Source organism: Oncorhynchus mykiss, chromosome 13 (assembly GCF_013265735.2).
Source record: "Oncorhynchus mykiss isolate Arlee chromosome 13, USDA_OmykA_1.1, whole genome shotgun sequence".
Classification (NCBI taxonomy): domain Eukaryota; kingdom Metazoa; phylum Chordata; class Actinopteri; order Salmoniformes; family Salmonidae; genus Oncorhynchus; species Oncorhynchus mykiss.
Window position 1 is genome coordinate 18709247 of NC_048577.1, and position 22906 is coordinate 18732152.

General features: G+C 44.7%; 1 protein-coding gene across 1 annotated transcript in view; it reads left to right on the forward strand.

Moving 5' to 3' along the window:
- Positions 1–22906, forward strand: part of LOC110485810 (ubiquitin carboxyl-terminal hydrolase 43) — a 126249-nt gene that overhangs the window by 61527 nt on the left and 41816 nt on the right. Inside the window, exons 4-6 of the mRNA XM_036940477.1 lie at positions 13492–13584; positions 14927–15062; positions 21920–22064. Of these exons, the coding sequence (XP_036796372.1) occupies positions 13492–13584; positions 14927–15062; positions 21920–22064 (374 nt within the window). The remainder of the gene's footprint in view (positions 1–13491; positions 13585–14926; positions 15063–21919; positions 22065–22906) is intronic.

Genomic DNA, 22906 nt, shown 5'->3' on the forward strand with positions numbered 1-22906 from the left:
ACACACACACAAAGTAGTAGCAGCAGGATCCCTGCGTAGCCAGTCTAATAAAAATGCAGTGACCCTCTGCTAGCCTTGTCATGATGTTCTCCAGCTCCTTTCCTCCCCATCCACCTCTTCTTAGATCAATCTGTTGAAACGTTCCACTTGTTGATTTGTGATACCAATGACTGATCTGTATACCACATGGATTGACTGAGCAGGCTAATGGATGATTAGACTTTGACACATTGTATATTGTATAGAGAATGAGATTAGACCTGAAATTTACAGAATCTGCTGGGAGTCGATTGCAGCCAACAGGCAGCTCTTCTTTCTATAACAAAGGACTCCAGTTGTATCGGGCTTAGTATTGGATTTAACACCATGCTGGCAGATTAGTGTGAGTCTATCAATATAGGGTTAACCCCAGACAGTTAGACTGTATTGATGCCGACGCGGGGGTTAACCACCCAGTCAATCACGAGATTATGATTCCCACTCCCTCATCACAGGATTATGGATTATACACTTATCTAAACCCACTGTATCCCTGTGGAGACTGATCTCTCCAGGCTGCTAATTGGAAATTGCTCTCCGAATCCATTCTCCCTTATGGAAAAATGTGTGTCTAAAATGGAATATCGGAATGTTGAGGCAGAATATCGGAATTCCGAGATGGAATATTGGAATTCCAGTTGTTCCCTTGAATGTGATGATGATCCCTCCTGCTATTCAAAGTAAAGTGTCTTCTTTAACATCCAACCCCCTTGGCTGTTGGCTATGATGTGTTTACGTCCTATTATCAGATTAGCCGTTAATTCATTAGCAGATAAGAGTAGCGACACTAGGGGAAATCTGAGACCTTCAAGACACTCAAAATGCATCCCTAAACAGCTTAGTAAAGAATGCTAATGCAATAGCTCCTCTCATCAACAATTTTGTCTCTTGTCTCAAATGGCACCATATTCCCTTCATAGTGCACTACTTAGACAAACAGTTTTGGCTGACAGCTGTGAAGTGTCTGGACTCACCATCCTTCCACCCCAGGTGGATGGATATACAGATGTAGGATCTTAATTTAATCCCACTTTTGTTGCTCAGAATGTTCCTGCAAAGCAGGAAATGTAAACTTCTAGTGCATTTTAGTTTTCAAAAGGCTTCTAAAGTTTGTAGTTTAAATTTTGACATTTCAGAATTGATTTGCCATAACGAACAATGTATCCATCCCTACAAACATTTTCATTCATTATAATCCACATAATTATTTTAATGTTTCCCATTGCTGCGGTGTTATTTTCCTGCTGTAGCAAACTAGCTCGAATTAAGATCCTACATTTGTACGCCCAAGGTGTACACTCTTAGAAGAAAAGGGTTCCAAAGGGGGTTTTCGGCTGTCCCCATAGGAGGACCCTTTTTGGTTCCAGGTAGAACTTATTTGGGTTCCATGTAGAACCCACTCTGGAAATGGTTCTACATGGAACTCAACAAGGTTCTACCTGGAACTAAAAAAGGGTTATTCAAAGGGTTCTCCAATGGGGACAGCTAAAGAAAAGAGTGTAGACTGTAGTGTGTTGTGTTTAGTCAGGGATTACAAAACAACACTTAAAGCACCAGTAATTAGTACTTTGATGGTCTGCTCCCTAAGGATACGTCTCAGTGTTGAGTACATGTTGTTGTCACATTATGCAGTCTACTGTAAAGTGATTACAGAACTACTCCAAACTCTGTTGTTTCTCCCGCAACGCACCTTGTCATTTTCTGCCTGGCTCCACCTCAGTAGCTTGAAATGTTAGAGAGTAGCAGGGTTACACTGTAATTGCAATTCCAGAGTTTTGGACACAGACCCAGGTAGCAGGATAACGGCTGTCTGGTTTGGCTGGAGGGTGGTGGGGGGAGGTACAGATGGAGGGGGCAGATGGCTGAAGGGCTTGTTTACAGATGACCTTGCAGGTTGAGCCTGGGCGAGGTAGAGCCTGCCTGGCTGTTCCCCACCCCTGCCTGGCCTGGCATTCCATGGGACCATCTTTAAAGTTGATTTTGTATGTGCCGTTAATGCACTGTGCCTGCCTATAACTGTGCTTCTGTTCATGCAAGTGCATTTGAGTATGAATACAGATCAACACAAGTAATGTATCCTATCCACTGCACTCAAACTGTTGTGTTACATTGGGCTCCGTTCCAACATTCTAACTCAACGTTGCAGTATTGACTGTGTTCTAACTTCCAGACTTCTAAAGACACAAGACAGGTAGTGTAGTAGTGTGACTGAGATAAAAAAAATTAAAAAATGCATACTACCGTGCTCCGAGTATCCAAATTGGAGCACGGGGGGGTCGGAGTATGAGTCCAAATCAAAGTAGCCGAAGCGGAGCACGGAGGGAACTTCTCGAATATGAAATGCTGCTTATTCACATGTAAAATGTTGCCTGACTAGAATATTTTATGTTGATATGTTAATAAATACATGCTGTGTAAATTTTAATATGTTCACCTGCCTACGTACCATAGAACACAAGCCCATAATAGGTCAATAGGGCTAACTGGCTAGCTACAACTGTTCGCTAGCTAGCCAGATAGCCACAAAGAAATAGAAAAGGACCATGTGAAGATGCTGGTACAAAAGAAACAGGTACAAAAGTATCTATATCCACAGTAAAACAAGTCTTATATTGAGATAACTTGAAAGCCGTTCAGCAAGGAAGAAGCCACTGCTCCAAAACCGCCATAAAAAAAGCCAGACTACGGTTTGCAACTGCACATGGGGAGAAGATCGTACTTTTTGGAGAAATGTACTCTGGTCTGATGAAACAGAAATAGAACTGTTTGGCCATAATGACCATTGTTATGTTTGGAGGGAAAAGGGGGGGGCTTGCAAGCCGAAGAACACCATCCCAACCGTGAAGCACGGGGGTGGCAGCATCATGGTGTGGGGGTGCTTTGAGGCAGGAGGGCCTGGTGCACTTCACAAAATAGATGGCATCATGAGGTAGGAAAATTAGGTGAATATGTTGAAGCAACATCTCAAGACATCAGTCAGGAAGTTAAAGCTTGGTCGCAAATGGGTCATCCAAATTGACAATGAGCCCAAGCATTTTTCCAAAGTTGTGGCAAAATGGCTTACGGACAACAAAGTCAAGGTATTGGAGTGGACATCACAAAGCCCTGACCTCAATCCTATAGAAAATTTGTGGGCAGAACTGAAAAAGTGTGTGCGAGCAAGGAGGCCTACAAACCTGACTCAGTTACACCAGCTATGTCAGGAGGAATGGCCCAAAATGTACCCAACTTATTGTGGGAAGCTTGTGGAAGGCGGCCTGAAATGTTTAACCCAAGTTAAACAATTTAAAGGCAATGCTACCAAATACTAATTGAGTGTATGTAAACTTCTGACCCACTGGGAATGTGATGAAAGAAATAAAAGCTGAAATAAATCAATTTCTCTACTATTATTCTGACATTTCACATTCTTAAAATAAAGTGCTGATCCTAACTGACCTAAAACAGGGAATTTATACTCGGAAGGTGTATGTAAACTTCTGACCCACTGGGAATGTGATGAAAGAAATAAAAGCTGAAATAAATCCATTTCTCTACTATTATTCTGACATTTCACATTCTTAAAATAAAGTGGTGATCCTAACTGACCTAAAACAGGGAATTTATACTCGGATTAAATTAAAAAACTGAGTTTAAATGTATTTGGCTAAGGTGTATGTAAACTTCCAACTTCAACTGTATATGGAATCAGGAATATCAACACTTTGTATTTCTTAAGTAAACAAAAATGAACTACATTATGGTTGGTGTCTCATTTTCCCGCTGTACTGAAACTGAACCGAACCGTAACCCCAAAACCGCAATACGTACCACCGAACCGTGGATTTGGTGAACCTTTACAGCCCTAGTGGGCAGCCGGACCGACTTGTTTTGATTCAACCCAGATTTAGTATATTCACTTTAATGTGTTTACCTACCTACTGCTCTCCCTTTTACCCAACTCTCATCGACCTCCCTCCAAGCCAAGGTCAGCAACACTGAGAGGAAAGTGAATTACATGGGAACGCAAACACACACACACACGTAATGACAGTCACGAGGTAAGATCTGGCTGTTTGCGTTCTCTCTAAGCTGAACACTATAAAACGTGCAGGAGTACCAAATACTAATTGGGTGTATGTAAACTTCTGACCCACTGGGAATGTCATGAAAGAAATAAATGCTTAAATAAATCAATTTCTCTAGTATTGTTCTGACATTTCACTTTCTTAAAATAAAGTGGTGATCCTAACTGACCTAAAACAGGGAATTTATACTCGGATTAAAAGTCAGGAATTGTGAAAAACTGAGTTTAAATGTATTTGGCTAAGGTGTATGTAAACTTCAACTCTACCTTGTTTAACATTAGTTTTAGGTCATTTTTGCCTGTTTAACTAGCTGGCAAGTTAGATTATTACGATTCAAACATCTAGCTGATAATTATGAAATAAAACTTTTGCTTTGTGTATATCTTGTTTTGTCTATCGTTGCCATTGTCCTGCAGTGTGAGATAAAACAGTAGGGGAAGTGCTTCTCAAATCTAATGTTTTATGCATTCTCCACACTCTCGTCCTCACAAGAACGTAATCAAGAGAACGTCATTGGAGCATGAGAGTGTGGAGCATGGTAGTACACATATCGAGAAACACCCATTGGCACTGATGAGTTTGGGTTCTGTGACTCGTCCTCCACACTTTCTCCTTATGTTATTGTCCTTCTATAATTGCGGTTGCCATGGCGCTCATTTCTAATAGCAAGACTAAACAAAATAATATACACTCTTAGTTTGTTTCGCTCTCTCTCAATTAAATTTCAATCTAAGGGATTTATCTCTCTGAATCTGTCAGTCTCATTGTCTTTCTTTCATTCTCTTTCTGAATCAATCATCCTTTCTCAGTCTCTCTCTCTCTCTCTCTCGCTCTCTCTCTCTCCCTCTCTGCCAGTCTTTTTATATCTGTGATACTCCTCAGGGGCATTCTGATCTGAATAAATGTTTGCGATTAGAGTGGAGGCTGTCTGGTGGTTTAGGCTGCAGAGACGAGAGAGACAAGCGACAGTCACTTTCCAGCCTCAAATGAGTCTTGGTCTACACCCTCAGTCTGTCATGTTGAGTTTGGAACGTTGGTTTTCTTAGTGTCAACGGTAGCATCCCAAATGGCACCCTATTGCTTTTAAAGTAGGCTACACAACTTCAATGGGCCCTGGTTAAACGTTGTGCACTATAAAGGGAATAGCATGCCATTTGGGAGGCACCCAAAGGACTGAGGAAATAGATATTGTCTTTCTATTCGTACTCTCCCCTGTGTCTTCAGTTCAACACAGCTGCCCAAGATGGCGGTGCAGATTTCTGTAGCCAAACCTTTTAAAGCAGATTATCCAGAGTTCACAGTCACTCCTCATTCAACCTCTCCTTTGATTTTATTACCATGATGACCCACTTACACCCCTTCTTCATCGGGGAGGCCTCCTGGGCTGCCATCTTCCCCCTTCCACCATGACCTTACCTGGGGCGTCTCTGAGCTGATCCCATCCCAGGCTGGATGCTTTGAAGTGGGGGTTAGAGAGTTGTTGAAGTGGAGGGTTGCTTTGATCTCTCCACTGGTTTTTTTTTGTGAACGTACAGAGCGTAGAGACTCTGCCAAGCCCTGCTTCCTCTTTCTGACCCGACACCTTCTAACTATCATCAACTAACACTTTCTCTCTCTCGCTCTCACACGCATGCACGCACGCACACACACACACACACACACACACACACACACACACACTGTTCGCACATACACAGGTCTGCCAATTACCCCACTAATACAGTAGTTCAGTTTACTCTGTTTACTTACCCTTCAGGGCCCCTCTCTGCCAAGCAAACACCAATACAATTGTATTGACCCAGTACTGTCAGAGTTGATGCACTTTATTACTCTCTGTGAAACTATTTACACTCTTTCATGATGCGATTGACTCTAGTGGTTGAGGACGGTGGAGTAATTGTGAGGACTGCCAATATGTTTTCCCTCCTCCTTGTTGAAGCCAAAGTAACAACTGAGGTAATAAAAAGAGAAATTGCGTACTTAAGCTGAGAGAGGAGCTGAGAGTTCTCAGATGTGCGTGCCCCACTCACAATGTACCTTTGATTTTTATGGAGTTGGATCTGTACTGTAGGAGCCTACAGAGTAAGTGGTTGCAGTTGGAGCTTGCCAGAGATGATAGCCCAGTGCCGTTGTTTGTTTAGAAAATGAGTTCACCAACTGGTGTCCGGGTCCCCAATGCTCCGGTGACGTGGAGGAGGAGGCTGTCAACGGCCTGGATCGAGACCAGAGAGACAGAGGGACGTTTAGAGCCTCGTCTAGCCTCATATCTCCACACTGCAGATGGGGACCAGAGCGCGTCGCCCCTCTCAGTATGCAAGCAGGATATGCACACACAGGCACGGATGCAGATACCCTTCTCTGAGTGGATAGAGGCAGTAACCGTACGCATATTCATGAGCTCTCTGACATGAACACACTGGAACTGTAAAGGCCACTCTCTGAGATAGTACTCATCATCAACAGAGGAAATACTAGAGCAGGATGATGAGGATGGTCAACCTTAAACTTCATCAACACTGTGAGATGAAGGTCACAACAACTATTTTGGGGGGGGGGGGGGGTTCAACTCAAAGTTTTTAAACAAATGAACATCCTTTTTGGCTTAGTGCTGCCTCCAATATCACAAATGTCACACTCAATCTCTTGACGTTGAAGACAATGTCCCAGCACAGGAAGCATTCAACAGACCAATCAGCTTGTCTCCTAACCCACGTTGCATTAGCTCCCAGAATTCATCTTCCAACTCGTCACACCCCTCAGAGAGAGGCAGCCGAAAACAATTGTCTCCCCCCTCCCCTCCCCCATTTGAGGCGTAGCCCTCTGTTAATTTCCCATGGCGTGGGCCCTTTGTTTAAAGGTCTCTAATGGAGAAGCAGATAGAGGCAGATCAGCCTCAGTGCACTCATCCAACCCAACACAAACACCAGCAACCCAGACTGACTGACAGGGGAATTTGGACCTGGCTACAGAAGACCTCCCCGTTTCACCAGAGGAATTGAGGTAGAGAGGAAATGAGGTAGAGAGGAAATGAGGAAGAGGGGAAATGAGGTAGAGAGGAAATGAGGTAGAGAGGAAATGAGGAAGAGAGGAAACAAGGTAGCGAGGAAATGAGGAAGAGAGGAAAGGAGGGAGCAGAGGAGGAACTGTCTGCTGACCTGTAGAGTAAAAGTCTGGAAGGACTTGCCATGTGTTCCACTTTAGACGTTATGCTAATTACAGGGCAGAAGACGCTATACTGTAGACTTTTCTCTGTGGATTGATTGGTTAGTCGAACGACTGAGGGGATACTCGAGCCTGTGCCTTTGTCCTGGAGTGGCACTGGGCTGAAATGGCATCACGACCTCTGTGCCGGCCTGTATCCATCAGTGTCTGGGATTGGGGTCCTTGCATTTCTGTTCATCATCATTCGCCACCCCAGCCATTACCAATGTGTTTCTCTACCTCTTCGCTTTTAGCCACATTTGTGGAAAATGCAAATCACCAATGGCGCGATATTGAATCTCAAATGGGCTTTTCACATGGGTATTTATGAGACCCGGCTGACTCCAACCCCTGGGGAAGTTATATCTCGCATTTGTCCTCTCAATTTTTGGATAAAATCGACTGTGAATCCATTGAAATACGTTATTCAAGCAGAGAGAGGTTTTTAGCTGGTGAAACTGAAAGGAAAAGGGGATTGATTCACCGTGGGTTCAAATGTATTCACCAAGAAGGTCTGTGTTGTGTGTTTGATACAGTATCTTCATTCTGTCTCATTCTGTCTCATGTGGGTTCAGGGTAATGCCCGGTATGAGCTGTTTGCTACGAGTGCTGCGTTCAAGAAAGCTCTTGGACCGATTTACTGGTCAGACCTTCTCTAAAAGCACTATGTCTGTGTCATGATGTTTGAATTCTGTCTCATGTATGTTGATGCGTAGCATGTGCTATATGTAGGCCTATGACACGAGAGCTGCATTCCAATAGGGTGAGGCTTGCAAGTTCAGTCATGCTGTTTGGATTATTATCTCGTAATTCAGTGGTCTTGAGCGATATAGATGCTGCGTTCAAGGAAGGTGATATGAGGCTACGTGTTTAGTAATGCTGGTCACGTACTATTTATTTAGGTAGTGCAGAGAGGCTGTTCAAAACCTCATCTGTATAAATGATGAATAATGGTTTTTGGTAGACCGTCGGTCGCTAGGACTGCTAACTCGTTGCTGTGGGCTAGAGGCCAGGGGATTGGTGCTGTGAGAGTCAGCCAAATGCAGAGTGGATGGTGGTGCGAGGATAGGTTTGACACACACACACTGACACACACACTCTTCTCACAGACACACACACACACTGACAGACTCTCTGTCATGTTCTGACCTTAGTTCCTTTATTTTGTCTTTGTGTTAGTTTGGTCAGGGCGTGAGTTGGGGTGGGTAGTCTATGTTATTTTTTCTATGTTGTACTTCTGTGTTTGGCCTGATATGGTTCTCAATCAGAGGCAGCTGTCGATTGTTGTCTCTGATTGAGAATCATACTTAGTTAGCCCGTTTTCCCCATTTTAATTGTGGTTGATTATTTTCTGTTTAGTGTATGTCACCTTACAGAACTGTTTAGTTTAGTTTCATTATCTTTGTTATTTTGTTTAGTGTTCTGAGTTTAAATAAATATGAACATGGACACTTACCACGCTGCGCATTGGTCCGATATTTCATACTCCTCGTCAGAGGAAGACGGATTACGTTACACTCTCCTCACAGACACTAACAGGCTTTCTCTTCACAGACACACACACACACACTGACAGACTCTCTCCTCACAGACACACACACACACACTGACAGACTTTCTCTTCACAGACACACACACACACTGACAGACTCTCTCCTCACAGACACACACACACACGCCCCAGACTGGAAACGCTGTCAGCCTCCACATACAGAGTTTTAAGCTGTGTGTGTGTGTGTGTGTGTGTGTGTGTGTGTGTGTGTGTGTGTGTGTGTGTGTGCGTGCGCGTCAGACTCCATGGAGAGCATTCTAAGTGATGTTGTAACGTGTAAGCCCCACTAATGCTGTGACTGTCACTTTCCCAAACAGAGTAAATACAGGAATCATTTTAACCAACTCTCAGAATGTGTGATAGATCCATAGAAATAGAATGACTAGATCCATAGAAATAGATTGACTAGATTCATAGAAATAGAATAACTAAGTAATACTTTTGAAATAGTAATGCTATTTCTATTATATCTGGGACAATATCTACAAAACCTCTCAGAGTAGGAGTGCTTATCTAGGATTAGTTTAGCCTTTTAGATCCAAAGGAATAAGATTATAAGGACAGGTGGGGGACCTGATCCTAGATCAGCGCTCCTACTCTGAGACTCTTTGTGGATATACGCCCTGTGTTGTAACAACTCTTGTTGCAGACCTTTACCAACTATACTTGAGTGCATCACTGTCCTGGAGGGACTCAGCAGAACACCTGATAACCTGGACTCATTCAGCTGAGAACAACCAGGAGGAAAAGAGAGAGCAGAGAGAGCAGAGAGAGGAGCAGTCAGATGTATCAGCACGGTGGTGCTCCACACAATATGTTCTACACAAGCTAATGGCTGCCTCTCTCTCTCCAACCAATCTCTACCACAACCACCATCCTTCCGTCTCTCTACCACCAGCATCCTTCCTTCTCTCCTCTGCCTCCATCTTTCTCTCTACATCCGCCTTTCCCTTCTCCGTCTCTCACCCCCTCCCCCTGGGGATGCTGCTGACACAGTCCTCTTGGCTGTCCTCCATGTTTCTGTGCTTAACCCCCAGGCTCATCCCCTGCTGATCCCCCTGTAGGGCTGATCACCTCTGTGGCTCTGCTGTCCCACACCACTACTAAATCCCCCTGGGTGTACTCTGGCTGGGCCACTGGCCAGGGAGGTATTCATGTTGGAGTTATTATTGTGTTGGTTGACACTGGTAGTGGATGCCCTGCATGACACGGGAGGATGAGACGGGGTAGTGAATCTTTTGCATTGGGATGATGTTGCAGATGATGTTGCAGTCCCTGTTAATCTGGATGTCCTTGCTTCTCAGTTGACTTGGTGCTCTCTCTTCTGTTTCCGTCTGCACTTCTCTTTTTCTAATAACCACATCTACTTAGGGATAGACGTTTCGGTCAATTTTGCTGCCGACTAACTGATCATCAACAAACTGTAAAAAAAAAAAAAAAGATTTTTAAAAAATGACGTGATCGACACATCAGAGCAATGGGAGTCGTCCAAAGACTGGAAGGCAACAAGCTTAGGCCCAAAATAAGTCCATAGAAACTAGGGATGCACAATATATCTGTAAGCATATCGGAATCGGCCGATATTAGCTAAAAATGCCAACATCGGCGTCGACCCGATGTCTAGTTTAACGCCAATGTGCAACACCGATGTCTAAGCTGACGTGCATACCTATATAACGTAGGTAGATGATGTAATGACGCCACAAAAAATATAGCTCTACACAGCATTCCTAACCTAGCCCACAATGTCTGCTGTGTGGATCGAGCAGTCAACAAGTCGAGCCGTCATTTGAAAGAGTATGAAAATTTCAACGAGACAACTCAAAGGCAAAATCCATTCAAGCCAAGATAATGTAATTCATTGCCCTTGACAATCAACCGTTCTCTATCGTGGGTGATGTTGGATTTCGCCGACTGGTCGAGCACCGGTACACACAACCAAGTAGGTGCTATTTTTCAGATGTTTCCCTACCGGAGTTACACAGTATTGTTGAAACTCACATCCCTGAGCTACTTGCTATGGACGTCACTGCTATTAGCTTCGCTACTGACATTTGGATCAGCGATGTCAACCTCATGAGCATGCTGAGTCTGACAGCACAGTGGGTCGACGTGGATTTTCTACTGAGGAAAGTCGTATTGCATGCTCAAGAATGTGCTGGTTCTTATACCGCTGTTACCATTTCAATGGCATTTGAGAACATGTTTGAAACATGAACACACTCCTAGCGCCATTCGAACAACTGACTGGAGAAATAAGCTCATCAACTGTGTCTGCAGAAGACGTGATACCCTCTGTCATGGCATTGAAAAGCTGCTCAACAAAACCACCGACACAGACCGTTGGGGTTAAAACTTGTAAAGGTACTGTACAAGAGGCTGTGAACCAGAGATTCCGTGGTATTCTCTCTGTGTCACCACCATGCTCTATGCTAGGTACAAGGACCGCTACTTCGATGCAGACAAGAAACAGGGTTTATGTGAAATGTTACAGACACAGCTGGACAAGATGGAAACGGACACAGTGACAGTGCGCATTAGAAGAGAGGTCACGGACAGACAGCTGAAACGTCACTTCTTGACATGTATGATGAAATCCTGGTTAAGACTGAACAAATGAACAACGAAACGGCACAGCAAGTAGGCCTAACTGAAGTAAATTGGTATTGATTATGTTTTACTGGTAATGGGGACATACGTAAATGCCAACAAAATCACTTTTTGGTCAGTGTGTGTGTGTGTGTGTGTGTGTGTGTGTGTGTTTCAACTATTTAACTGAACTAGAATGCTGAAAAGGCCACAATAAATGTAAATATCGGTTATCGGGATCGTTTTTCTTTTGACAAGGAAAATATTGGATATCGGTATCGGCCAAAAATGTAATGTCAGTGCATCCCTAATAGAAACGCATTGGACTTATTTTGGCGAGAGTGAAACCTCTCGTTTCACCTCTTCCTCTCTAATACTATGCATGCATACAAGGACCAGACATTTTTCATTTTAATACATTTTTATCATGGAACAAAGCAAGCCTATCGTCTTACAGTCAAAAGGCTGTAGCCTATTATTTAACATGCAACTCCTGTAATGAAGCAGCTAATAAACATTTACCCAAAATGCAATTGGTGGAAAACCCAGTTCTAAACTGTGCAGCTAATGGAGCAGTTCCATTTGACAGAGATGACATCTCAATTAGAAACTTAGAAAGAGGGGGAATCTAATAGCAACTACTATGATGGGTTGCTAATGTGATTAGGATTGTGCCTTTGGCTGCTGGACAATGAAAGAAAGTTGATATGAAAATCAATAGAACAGGAGAGAAATGCTGGTTAATGGCATGAGGAAGTCTTTATAAAATAATTGCCTCCACGTTTCTATGGAGGTATTTTGGCTACGTAACACATGCCTCATTATTTGAAGTGACGTAAACGTTCAAGTTTCAAACAATTATACTGCCTCTAGCTCACATTGTAAAATGGTGGGTGGCGCGCTGATAGTCAACGGTAGGTAGGCTATAGCGTATGCATCCGAGTGCCGAATGGGAGGCGCGCTTTACGAGTTGATATTGAGAAATAAAAATAACTCCTTTTTAATCATGGACACCAATGTTTTTAACAAGCGATTGCATTTAGAATTGTTATTTGTTGCTCAGTGATTGGGCTTCCGAAAGCAGTTTTCACTGCAGTAAGTAGGCTATACCTCTCCTCAAACTAAGCTCTGCATGCTGTGCACGTGTGACGAATAAGATGCATGACGACTAACGAAATACAAGCGTGCCAATTTAATCCTACAAAATTATGAAAATGAACCTAAGCATTACCGGTCAAATTAATTTAAGGTGGCTAAGCGATGTAGCGGTTAACCTCCCTACATCTACTTCATTTCTGCTGTGTGACTCTTTTTCTTTCTTAGCTTTTTTCGTTCCCACATTCCTCTCTTCCCACCACGGTTTTTGAACACCTGCTGAAATATTGAAATAAAACCACATTATTTCTCTCCTTTCTTGTGAATATTTCAGTCTATTCCGGTGTGTTTCCTAACTGGGGATGTGAGGCTCCAGGTGTAGTGTTGTCTCTCGTGGAGCTAAATGTACTTTCTCTGTTCTGCCCACCTACTCTGTAATACGCCATGCATAACGTTACACATATAGAGAAGCCCTGCCAGGTGAGGTTAGATCTCTACTTCTCCACTCAACCTAAACACACACACACACACACACCACACACCACACACACGGTGCCCAAGATCATGTGTCTATGTACCACACCATCCCACCTCACGTGAGAGGAGCTGGTTGGAAAATGGATTTGACCAGGTTGCCCCTCGATTAGATCTGGCTTACTCATCCTAACGTATCAAAACATTTGTTGTGTGACATAGATGATTTGGACATGAAGCACAAAAATGCAAATATAGTTAGCATTGACTTGCATTGGATTTGTGCCACAAACAAATGCTTAAAAGGTAGCATTTGATACAGTGTCCAGGTAAACAAAACTAAAGCGTGGATTGCTGTCTTACCTTGTCCATAAACTGCTTACAGGGTAAGGAAACCAATATGTCATTTAGTAATTGGGGTGAAATATCCCTTTAACCCAACCCCCTCTCTCCCTCTCTCTGTTGTGTCTGTAGGTCCTCCCTGACATGTCCGCATTGCCTTAAACAGAGCAACACCTTTGACCCCTTCCTCTGCATCTCACTGCCCATTCCCCTACGGCAAACCAGGTAAGCCACACCAGTCATAAAGCCACTGCACGTGTGTTTGTGTGTGTGTGTGACATGTACACTTTTTCATGTTACCAGTTCTCCCTTTTTGTGACAAGACAAAGTGGAATATGATCAAGTACTAAGCAGGGTGGGCGTTTCTGATAGATACACAACAGCTTACTGGAATAGAGTATATATCACATTGTCCCTCTCTATCTCACAGACAGTCTATCCACAGGGCCGGTATATACTGATGCTATTAACATGCTAGTTTGGTAGTAGACACTCGTATCCGATGCAACTTTCCGCATTTGTATTAAGGTATAACTCTTGTATAGCTCTTGCATATCCAGTATATGACCTTAAAACCAAGAGACTGACTTCATGAATCCTCATCAGTTCAAGTGAGACCCACACAGTTAGTGATTTTGGGACTCCGTTGTGCCTCCCCCCCTTTGGGAGGGATGTAATTCTCTCATCTCATTGTCCTCACTTACCGATGGCATATTCCCCTTATCGCCCCGCTGTCTCCAACTGAAATCTCAGTGAGATCTCAATAATGGTTGTGTCTTCTTACATCAGCAGGGGGTTAACTAACATCACCGGCTCTTACTTTGTACACCGCATCTCCGCCTCTCATCCAGTCTCGTCTCATCTCAGCGTGTCTAACAACATCAACAAACCAGCGCTCACATCCTCCCCGTGTCTCTGCTCTTTGAGCACTCTGTTAGCGACGACGACGACACTTCCTGAATAATGCATGATGGGAAAGCAGGAAGCTGGGGCGTCATCAGAGCTCCTGTCTCTCTACCAGACTTTCCTCTATCCATCCCTCCATCTCTCTATCTCTCCACCCCTTCTTCCCTCAACTGGGGCGGCAGGGTAGCCTTGTGGTTAGAGCATTGGACTAGTAACCGGAAGGTTGCAAGTTCAAACCCCCGAGCTGACAAGGTACAAATCTGTAGTTAACCCACTGTTCCTAGGCCGTCATTGAAAATAGGAATTTGTTCTTAACTGACTTGCCTAGTTCAATAAAGGTAAAATAAATAAAAAATAAATAAAAAACTGAGTCGTACCTCAAACCCGTGGCCTCAAATAGCGTTGAGTGCTCATCCCTCCATCCTTCCATTGCTCCACCTGTCATGCCCACATCTTCTGCAGTAGCTAGCTCCTGTTGATTGTAGATAGGCATGCCTCAGCAGACACACTCCCTGTGGTGCTAATGCTAACACGTTAGCATCGCCTTGCAGTCAGGCATGCCCAGACAGACACTGTGGAGGGGATAAGAGACCAGCACAGCAAGTCTAGATGCCGCTTGTGAAGAACTGTCTAGAACAAGATTCTCTTTCTCCCTCTCCAGGTGTATGCGTGTGACCCTGGTGTTCAGTACTAAGGGTCAGAGGTATCTACGTGTCGGTCTGGCTGTGCCTCTCATCGGCTCCATCTCCTGCCTGCGTGCCATGGTTGCTGAGGAGGGCAAGACCACGCCAGACCAGGTAAGGGTCGCACACACACATGGTCAGTGGGCCAGACTTGTTAGCCTCCTGCTCTATCCTATGTCTAATTCATTATTCCACTCTGTAACACTGTAACATTCCACACTGTAACATTCTCGTGGTGAGTACGTCCGTTAATTACCATACCTCCCAGACAGAGGCTTTTTACCCGTTGTAACAGGATCATCATGGAAAGGCCTGCTGCTGACTGACAGAAAAAGGAAAACCAGGCAGATAAAGAGAGGGGGCTAGACGGACAGAGAAAGGGAGAGGGGCTAGACGGACAGAGAAAGGGAGAGGGGGCTAGACGGACAGAGAAAGGGAGAGGGGCTAGACGGACAGAGAAAGGGAGAGGGGCTAGACGGACAGAGAAAGGGAGAGGGACTAGACAGACAGAGAAAGGGAGAGGGGCTAGACGGACAGAGAAAGGGAGAGGGGGCTAGACGGACAGAGAAAGGGAGAGGGGCTAGACGGACAGAGAAAGGGAGAGGGGCTAGACGGACAGAGAAAGGGAGAGGGACTAGACAGAGAGAGAAAGGGAGAAGGACTAGACGGACAGAGAAAGGGAGAGGGGGCTAGACCGACAGAGAAAGGGAGAGGGGGCTAGACGGACAGAGAAAGGGAGAGGGGCTAGACAGAGAGAGGAAGGGAGAGGGGCTAGATAGAGAGAGAGACTAGAGCACACCAGACACATAGAATGACAGAGACTGGAGCACACCAGCCACGTAGAATGACAGAGACTAGAGCACACCAGACACGTAGAATGACAGAGACCGGAGCACACCAGACACATAGAATGACAGAGACCGGAGCACACCAGACACATAGAATGACAGAGACTGGAGCACACCAGCCACGTAGAATGACAGAGACTAGAGCACACCAGACACGTAGAATGACAGAGACTAGAGCACACCAGACACATAGAATGACAGAGACTGGAGCACACCAGCCACGTAGAATGACAGAGACTAGAGCACACTAGACACATAGAATGACAGAGACTGGAGCACACCAGACACATAGAATGACAGAGACTGGAGCACACCAGACACATAGAATGACAGAGACCGGAGCACACCAGACACATAGAATGACAGAGACCGGAGCACACCAGACACATAGAATGACAGAGACCGGAGCACACCAGACACATAGAATGACAGAGACCGGAGCACACCAGACACATAGAATGACAGAGACCGGAGCACACCAGACACATAGAATGACAGAGACTGGAGCACACCAGACACATAGAATGACAGAGACCGGAGCACACCAGACACATATAATGACAGAGACCGGAGCACACCAGACACATAGAATGACAGAGACTGGAGCACACCAGACACATAGAATGACAGAGACCGGAGCACACCAGACACATAGAATGACAGAGACTGGAGCACACCAGACACATAGAATGACAGAGACCGGAGCACACCAGACACATAGAATGACAGAGACCGGAGCACACCAGACACATAGAATGACAGAGACTGGAGCACACCAGACACATAGAATGACAGAGACCGGAGCACACCAGACACATAGAATGACAGAGACCGGAGCACACCAGACACATAGAATGACAGAGACCGGAGCACACCAGACACATAGAATGACAGAGACCGGAGCACACCAGACACATAGAATGACAGAGACCGGAGCACACCAGACACATAGAATGACAGAGACCGGAGCACACCAGACACATAGAATGACAGAGACCGGAGCACACCAGACACATAGAATGACAGAGACTGGAGCACACCAGACACATAGAATGACAGAGACCGGAGCACACCAGACACATATAATGACAGAGACCGGAGCACACCAGACACATAGAATGACAGAGACTAGAGCACACCAGACACATAGAATGACAGAGACCGGAGCACACCAGACACATAGAATGACAGAGACTGGAGCACACCAGACACATAGAATGACAGAGACCGGAGCACACCAGACACATAGAATGACAGAGACCGGAGCACACCAGACACATAGAATGACAGAGACCGGAGCACACCAGACACATAGAATGACAGACCGGAGCACACCAGACACATAGAATGACAGAGACCGGAGCACACCAGACACATAGAATGACAGAGACCGGAGCACACCAGACACATAGAATGACAGAGACTGGAGCACACCAGACACATAGAATGACAGAGACCGGAGCACACCAGACACATAGAATGACAGAGACCGGAGCACACCAGACACATAGAATGACAGAGACCGGAGCACACCAGACACATAGAATGACAGAGACCGGAGCACACCAGACACATAGAATGACAGAGACCGGAGCACACCAGACACATAGAATGACAGAGACTGGAGCACACCAGACACATAGAATGACAGAGACCGGAGCACACCAGACACATATAATGACAGAGACCGGAGCACACCAGACACATAGAATGACAGAGACTGGAGCACGCCAGACACATAGAATGACAGAGACCGGAGCACACCAGACACATAGAATGACAGAGACTGGAGCACACCAGACACATAGAATGACAGAGACCGGAGCACACCAGACACATAGAATGACAGAGACCGGAGCACACCAGACACATATAATGACAGAGACTGGAGCACACCAGACACATAGAATGACAGAGACTGGAGCACACCAGACACATAGAATGACAGAGACTGGAGCACACCAGACACATAGAATGACAGAGACCGGAGCACACCAGACACATAGAATGACAGAGACCGGAGCACACCAGACACATAGAATGACAGAGACCGGAGCACACCAGACACATAGAATGACAGAGACCGGAGCACACCAGACACATAGAATGACAGAGACCGGAGCACACCAGACACATAGAATGACAGAGACTGGAGCACACCAGACACATAGAATGACAGAGACCGGAGCACACCAGACACATATAATGACAGAGACCGGAGCACACCAGACACATAGAATGACAGAGACTGGAGCACACCAGACACATAGAATGACAGAGACCGGAGCACACCAGACACATAGAATGACAGAGACTGGAGCACACCAGACACATAGAATGACAGAGACCGGAGCACACCAGACACATAGAATGACAGAGACCGGAGCACACCAGACACATAGAATGACAGAGACCGGAGCACACCAGACACATAGAATGACAGACCGGAGCACACCAGACACATAGAATGACAGAGACCGGAGCACACCAGACACATAGAATGACAGAGACCGGAGCACACCAGACACATAGAATGACAGAGACTGGAGCACACCAGACACATAGAATGACAGAGACCGGAGCACACCAGACACATAGAATGACAGAGATGAAGAGAGGGAACAGATAGACAGAGAAAGTTAGGAATATTTCAGACAGAGACACTCTGCTGTCAGTCCCACAGCTGGGCCTAATGTCTCGTCATGGTATGTGAGAAGGAGCAGGATGGGACATCACTGTCTGTCTGTCTGTTTGTTTGTTTGTGATTTGATAAAAGCCTTCTCAGAAAACAGATGTGAGGAGAGAGTAAGGAATCCTTAAAGGTCCAATGCAGCCATTTTTATCTCAATATCAAATCCTTTCTGGGTGACAATTAAGCGTCTTGCTGTGATTGTTTTCAATTCAAATTGTCAGAAAAGAAACAAAAAAAGCTTCTTAGCAAAAAGCAATTTCTCAAGCAAGTTTCATGACTGACCACGAGAATCAGGTTTGCAATGAATAACTTCAATCAGACCCCCTTACACCCATAGAGGGGGAAGGAAAGAACTAGTTGTGATTAACAACTCACGTCCGGTCGTAAATCAAGGGAGAAGATAAAATGGCACCGGAGCAGAAGGCAGACGTTTTATGTGCCCCCAACTGATTGAGTTTTTTGGTTCGTTTATCTGCGTTGTTTGTAACTTGTTTTTTTTTACTCATTTTGTACATAATGTTGCCGCTACCGTCTATTATGACCGAAAATAACTTCTAGACATCAGGACTGCGATTTCTCACCACGGACTAGCAGAATCCTTTTTCTTCTTTTACGACTCTGACGAGCCCGAGGTGGAGGATATGGCTCTCTCAGGAACAGGCCCCGAGCCCAGTAATCTGCGTGAAAAGGAGGCGGAGAAAGAGAGGCCGGAGAGGGGGCTGCCTGCTGAGAAGTCGTAGGTGATCGAATAAACCCCCACTTCCCTCAATTCTGATAGCAAATGTGCAGTCTTTGGACAATAAAATTTACGAGTTACGCTTAAGATTAAACTGAACGACGACAACATCAGCATACAGCTGGATGGTTATACGATGTACCAGCAGGATAGAACATTGGCGTCTGGTAAGACAAGGGTCGCCGGTCTATGTATTTTTGTAAACAACAGCTGGTGCTCTATATCTAAGGAAATCTCGAGCTATTGCTCACCTGAGGTAGAGTTTCTCATGATAAGCTCTAGACCACACTACCTACCTAGAGAGTTTTCATCTGTATTCTTTGTAGCTGTTTACATACCACCACAGTCAGAGGCTGGCACTAAGATAGCATTGAATAAGCTGTATTCTGCAATAAGCAAACAAGAAAACGCTCACCCAGAGACGGCGCTCCTAGTAGCCGTAGACTTTAATGCAGGGAAACTTAAATCAGTTTTACCAAATTACTATCAGCATGTTAAATGTGCAACCAGGAAGAAAATAACTCTGGATCACCTATATTCCACACACAGAGACACATACAAAGCTCTCCCTCACCCTCCATTAGGCAAATCTGACCATAATTCCTTCCTCCTGATTCCTGCTTTCAGATGCTAAGCTACAGGACTGTTCTTCTAGCACAGACTGGAATATGTTCCGGGATTCTTCCTAAGGCATTGAGGAGTACACCACATCTGTCATTGACTTCATCAATAAGTGCATCGATGACATCATCCCCACCTCCTCAACATGAGGTGGAGATGATAAAATCACCTCCTGGACAATCACTGATACGGCAGATTAGCTGTCCTAAGTAAAGTATCTTCAAAAGCAAATTTAAGTAGGACCATCCTGTTACTCTGCTCAAACCATTACGCCACTCTCATCACCCCACTGGGGAAACATCGAACCATCTTCAAAGAAGCATCTTCAATAGTAAATGGAAGGCAAAAATCAACTCTGTAGTTCTGTTCAGGACTACACGACAAGTCACCGGATACCGGACAACTATGAAGAAGGATATCAGTAGAAGAATTGTTGGAACATTTCGGACAATCAGAGCCTTACACATGTGCCACAAAAAGGCCCAACCCCCTTTCCAAGGCTGCCCTGTTCACCGAGAGATCCCCGGTGAACCCAGACATTTCACGTAAATACATTCATGATTTCTTGCTCAAAGCGGGCGGAGGTTCGTGTGGAAAGTATATGATTATTGTAGGTGAGAGTAGTTTGTGAATGTGGCAATGTTATCCATGTTGTCATTCTGCTTGGGATCTGTTTTCAGCGTATTACGTCTCCAATATCAGTGTAGAATGCATGTTTATCCTGTGTTCCCATTTAATTAGCTAGTAAATAAATAATTAAACCAATTTGTGTAGTACAGAATCAATCAGAATCAAGTAAAGCTCGGGTTTTTGCAGATGCAAAAGGTTATGACTGTTCAGAATGGTGATATGATACGAGGTTATTTATTATTATTTTTATTTCACCTTTATTTAACCAGGTAGGCTAGTTGAGAACAAGTTCTCATTTGCAACTGCGACCTGGCCAAGATAAAGCAAAGCAGTTTGACACATACAACAACACAGAGTTACACATGGAATAAACAAACACACAGTCAATAATACAGTAGAAAAGTCTAAATACAGCATGTACAAATGAGGTAGGATAAGGGAGGTAAGGCAATAAATAGGCCATGGTGGCGAAGTAATTACAATATAGCAATTAAACACTGGAATGGTAGAATGTGCAGAAGATGAATGTGCAAATAGAGAAACTGGGGTTCAAAGGAGCAAGATAAATAAATAAATACAGTATGGGGATGAGGTAGATTGGATGGGCTATTTACAGATGAGCTATGTACAAGTCCAGTGAGCTGCTCTGACAGCTGGTGCTTAAAGCTAGTGAGGGAGGTAAGAGTCTCCAGCTTTAGTGATTTTTGTTACGATTAATAAGTTGTGTGTTTATGGATGTGATAGGTAAAGAACTTTTAGAGTTTAATTCAGGAGATGGTAACTCTTTAAGCAACCACTCTTGTGATGCCCCAAATCCTAATGAGTTAATTGTTACATTATTACATTTGGTCAGGCAACAATTAAACATAGTTAGTTAAATAGATAAATAACAAATCTTCAGATTAATATTATCGTCAAATCAACGGCACAAGAGTTTTGCCAGGACTGTCAGACAGTAGTCTGAGTGGGGAGGGGTGATGTCACCAGGCAGTCCAAAACTCCATCCCACCAAAACAGGCAGACATTTCAGGCAATCTTTTCTAACAGCTCTTACAGCTCTTACACTATCATCATTTTTTTTTAAATATCAGTTTTATTCCAACCCTATAGTGTGGAAATCACATTTTCGACTGCACTGGGCCTTTAATATGTGTTTACTTTAGAAGGATCTTGAACAGACTTATAATGCAAATATAGCATGTCTGCTCTGTTTGCTTTGCCACATATATTCCCTGTTTGTCCTCTATAGCTTGTCTGTCTACAATTTGTAGCCTGTGTATGTGTATGTTTGACCACCATGCTAAGCCACTTAGCCATGTCCATGGCTGTTTATACATAAAGTCTGTTTCCGTGCTAAGTGTCTGTATTAAGCAATGTACATCTATTTTAACAAATCTCCTCCTCGCTCTCTCTCTCCTTCCAAAACCCCCCGGCCCCCATCCAGGTGGTCCTGTCAGAGCTCTATGCCACCGGCTTCCAGCGTTCGTTCTCTGACGACGACGATCTGACCAGCATTGCCGAGAGCGATGTGGTCTATGCCTTCCAGGCTCCGCCCCTCCACACACGGGGAGGCTCCACAAGAATCTCGGGTAACCATGGCTGCATCCACAGCCCCAAGTGTGTGTGTGTGTGTGTGTGTGTGTGTGTGTTTTTCTCTCTCTCTCTCTCTCTCTCTCTCTCTCTCTCTCTCTCTCTCTCTCAGGCTAGCCTGAAGCTATTTGGCTTCAGCACAATGGATTTGTTGAACACTATAGTGCAGTTCTTAGCTGTTTCAATTTCATGGACAGGTACTGTATTTCTGTCTAGGTTATTACATTCTCTCAGACAGTGTCCCTGACGGTCTCATATCTAGCTCAGGGCTTGATGTACTGAGGTAAAGGCTCGCTCTCACCCATACACACACGACACACATACACTCACTCTCTCACATACTTGAATCGTGAACGTGGATGAGATGGAGCCAGCCTTGCATCACCTCCCTTTGAAATCAGCCCCAGGTTTGCCAGGCGCCGTCAAATTAACTATTGATATGGCGAGTGCACATGCACGCATGTACGCACACACACACATGCACAGACACACTTTTTTTCACCTGTTGACTCCTATCTAGTTGACCCGTTTCCAAAAGGAGGGTGTCTTAACTCTTATCCCTGGGGGACGCCCGACCGGAAGGCTACGTTCAGAGCAACACACCGCTAAATGAAACCCTTACTGTGTTTTTCCAACGTTCTTTAACTCCTGAAAAGGGCCACATCAATAATTCAATAATGTGCTCAAAGGGGTCATGAAAAATGTACGATCCTCAATCTCTCTCCGGGAACGATAGAATGATATCTTTATCACCTGGAGACAGAGGAGAGAAAATAATGTCCCAGCGCTAATGGAGGTGATCAGACTAAGGGTAGAGGAGAGAAAATAATGTCCCAGCGCT